The 2,176-nt window shown below is 49.1% G+C and overlaps 2 protein-coding genes across 2 annotated transcripts; both read left to right on the top strand.

Annotated features, from left to right (window-relative positions):
* Nucleotides 1-514: 514 nt before the first annotated feature.
* Nucleotides 515-1,292, top strand: GNI_032420 (putative Ran-binding protein 1; the record flags this gene model as incomplete). Its single annotated transcript, XM_011130893.1, has 2 exons — nucleotides 515-718; nucleotides 867-1,292. 2 exons carry the CDS (start codon nucleotides 515-517, stop codon nucleotides 1,290-1,292), a joined length of 630 nt encoding a protein of 209 aa, XP_011129195.1.
* A 445-nt stretch (nucleotides 1,293-1,737) lies between these two features.
* Nucleotides 1,738-2,123, top strand: GNI_032410 (shwachman-bodian-diamond syndrome protein; the record flags this gene model as incomplete). The annotated part of the gene is made up of 1 exon (XM_011130892.1): nucleotides 1,738-2,123. A coding segment is annotated over one exon (386 nt), but the record flags the coding sequence as incomplete, so codon positions are not given.
* Nucleotides 2,124-2,176: the final 53 nt, after the last annotated feature.

Below are 2,176 nucleotides of genomic sequence, written 5' to 3'. Positions count from 1 at the left end.
TTGTCGACTCGATAGTTGTCGACTCGATAACCGGCCCGTCGTGAAGCCTCCGCAGGAGATGAGTTCCTGTTTTCCTGGGTGGGAAGTTGAATAATGAGCGATTGGTCGAAAACTGAGTCGCAAAAGTCAGTGGCCGCTTGAGAGTTCACGAACACAGTTAGAGCGACAGTGAAGGTGTTGTGAGGTCTTCTTTCTTCGCGGCGAAAGATCTCCTCAATAGGGGGCCAGGCCGACTTGGATTTTATGGTAGCTGCAATGCAGTTCCAGGCTTCGACACTAATGTCGCGCACACGCACACTTTGCGGAGGCGACCGTGAAATAGAAATAGCGCGATCGCAACCAGCAGCCTCTACGGCACCCTCCAATGCGTCTGTGCTATACCCCGCGGGTAACGGGTACAAGGCTACCTGGAATATCACGGGGTTGGTTGGCTGACAAACGACGTACGACGCGTGAGGTATCGAGTAAGATTCGAGTCCCTTCTCTCATTTTATCCGGTCGAAAAATTTGCCCCATGGCTGTCGAGGAAGTCACAACCAAACCAGACAACAAGGAAGCCGCCGAGAAGCCGGTCGTCGAGAAGCCGGTCGCCGAGGAAAAGAAACCTGCAGCCGAACCCAGCCCGGCCCAGGAACTAGCGGCAACCAACGAACCCACAGCCAATGAGGACGCCGGAGGAGAAGAAGAAGTCACCAAGGGCGACTGGAACCTTCCTGAAGTAAGGTTTATATAAACTCGCACATCTTCGTATAGATGTGTGTGGGCACACACATCAACACGGGTGTTGACACTCGTGAGTGTCAACACCCGTGTTTACCGTGTTTGCACACAATGTGTTTAAGCGCGCTTGAATGTTTGGTATTTAGGTTAAGTTGAAGGAAGTGCAAGTGGTGACTGGTGAGGAGGATGAAGAAGAATTTTGGAAGTGTCGTGCTAAGTTGTATAGGTGGAGAGATGCGGAATGGAAAGAGAGAGGTCTCGGGGATGCCAAGTTATTGAAGGACAAGGAGGGCAAAGTCCGCTTCCTTTTACGTCAGGAGAAGACGGGAAAGGTGGCAGCGAATCATTATGTTATCCCTAAGGATGGAAATTGCACCTTGACTCCGAATGCCGGGTCGGATAAGATATGGGTATGGAGCGTATTGGATTGTGCTGAGGAGGAACCGGTGGCCGAAAGGTTTGGTTTAAGGTTCGGAACGGTGGAGAATGCGGCGCTTTTCAAACAGAAATTCGAAGAAGCTGGAAATCTTAATGTTAAGCTCATGGACGATGGGGCATTCGGTAAAAATTAACTCGACTAATGACCAACAAAACACCCACCCACTAGAACCGCTAACCGGAAAAAAAAACCTCTAGTGGAGCAACACACGGTCTGCACCCAGACCGGTTGCTCTGAATATACTCACGGCCGTGCCAAAGTTTTCCACATGTACTTTTCTATGTCAACTTTCATGACACGGTGAACTTTCACGCCTCTGCAACTGGGTGCGATGGTGGTCTGCGATGTAGGTAGGATTCACGATAAACGGTTTTTTGCATATATCAACTGAGAAGAAAGTTTGACATTGAGAAGGAAGTTTAGAACGAAGTTTAGAACGAAGTTTAGAAACAGTGGCAGTCGGAACAACAACAGTTAGAAACGCTACAGTTAGAAGGGGGCGAAGGGAGCATTAGCAGAGAGAACATTAGGAGAGAGAACATTAGGAGAGAGAACAGTAGGAGAGATAGGAGTAGGATATGAGTAGAATTAACCAGCCGAAGAACCAAATTCGTTTGACGAATGTATCGATAGTTCGTTTGCGTGATGGGCCAAACACGTTTGAGTTGGCATGCTACCCGAACAAGGTGAAGGACTGGCGTCAGGGGAAGGAGACAGACCTGAGTGAGGTGTTGCAGAGTGACAAGATATTTAGTTGCGTGGGTAAAGGTCAGTTTGCGCGTGATGCGGAGTTGATAGGAAGTTTTGGGACAAGTGATTTTTACGCTTGTGTTAAGCAGATTTTGGCACAAGGTACGATTCAATTGAGTACCCGTGAGCGTATGGTTCAGCAGCAGCAGTTCCAGAAGGAGGTGTACGTATTAACTGCGCCTCGTCTGTTGCCTTTGAAGGCGACTTTGGCCCTGTCTGCGGAAACNGTTGAATCTTGCGCGAAGAAGATAGGGTGTGTGCCGAAGA

The sequence above is a fragment of the Gregarina niphandrodes genome (assembly GCF_000223845.1).
Source record: "Gregarina niphandrodes unplaced genomic scaffold scaffold00004, whole genome shotgun sequence".
NCBI lineage: Eukaryota > Apicomplexa > Conoidasida > Eugregarinorida > Gregarinidae > Gregarina > Gregarina niphandrodes.
This window is presented reverse-complemented; position numbering and strand designations above follow the sequence as displayed.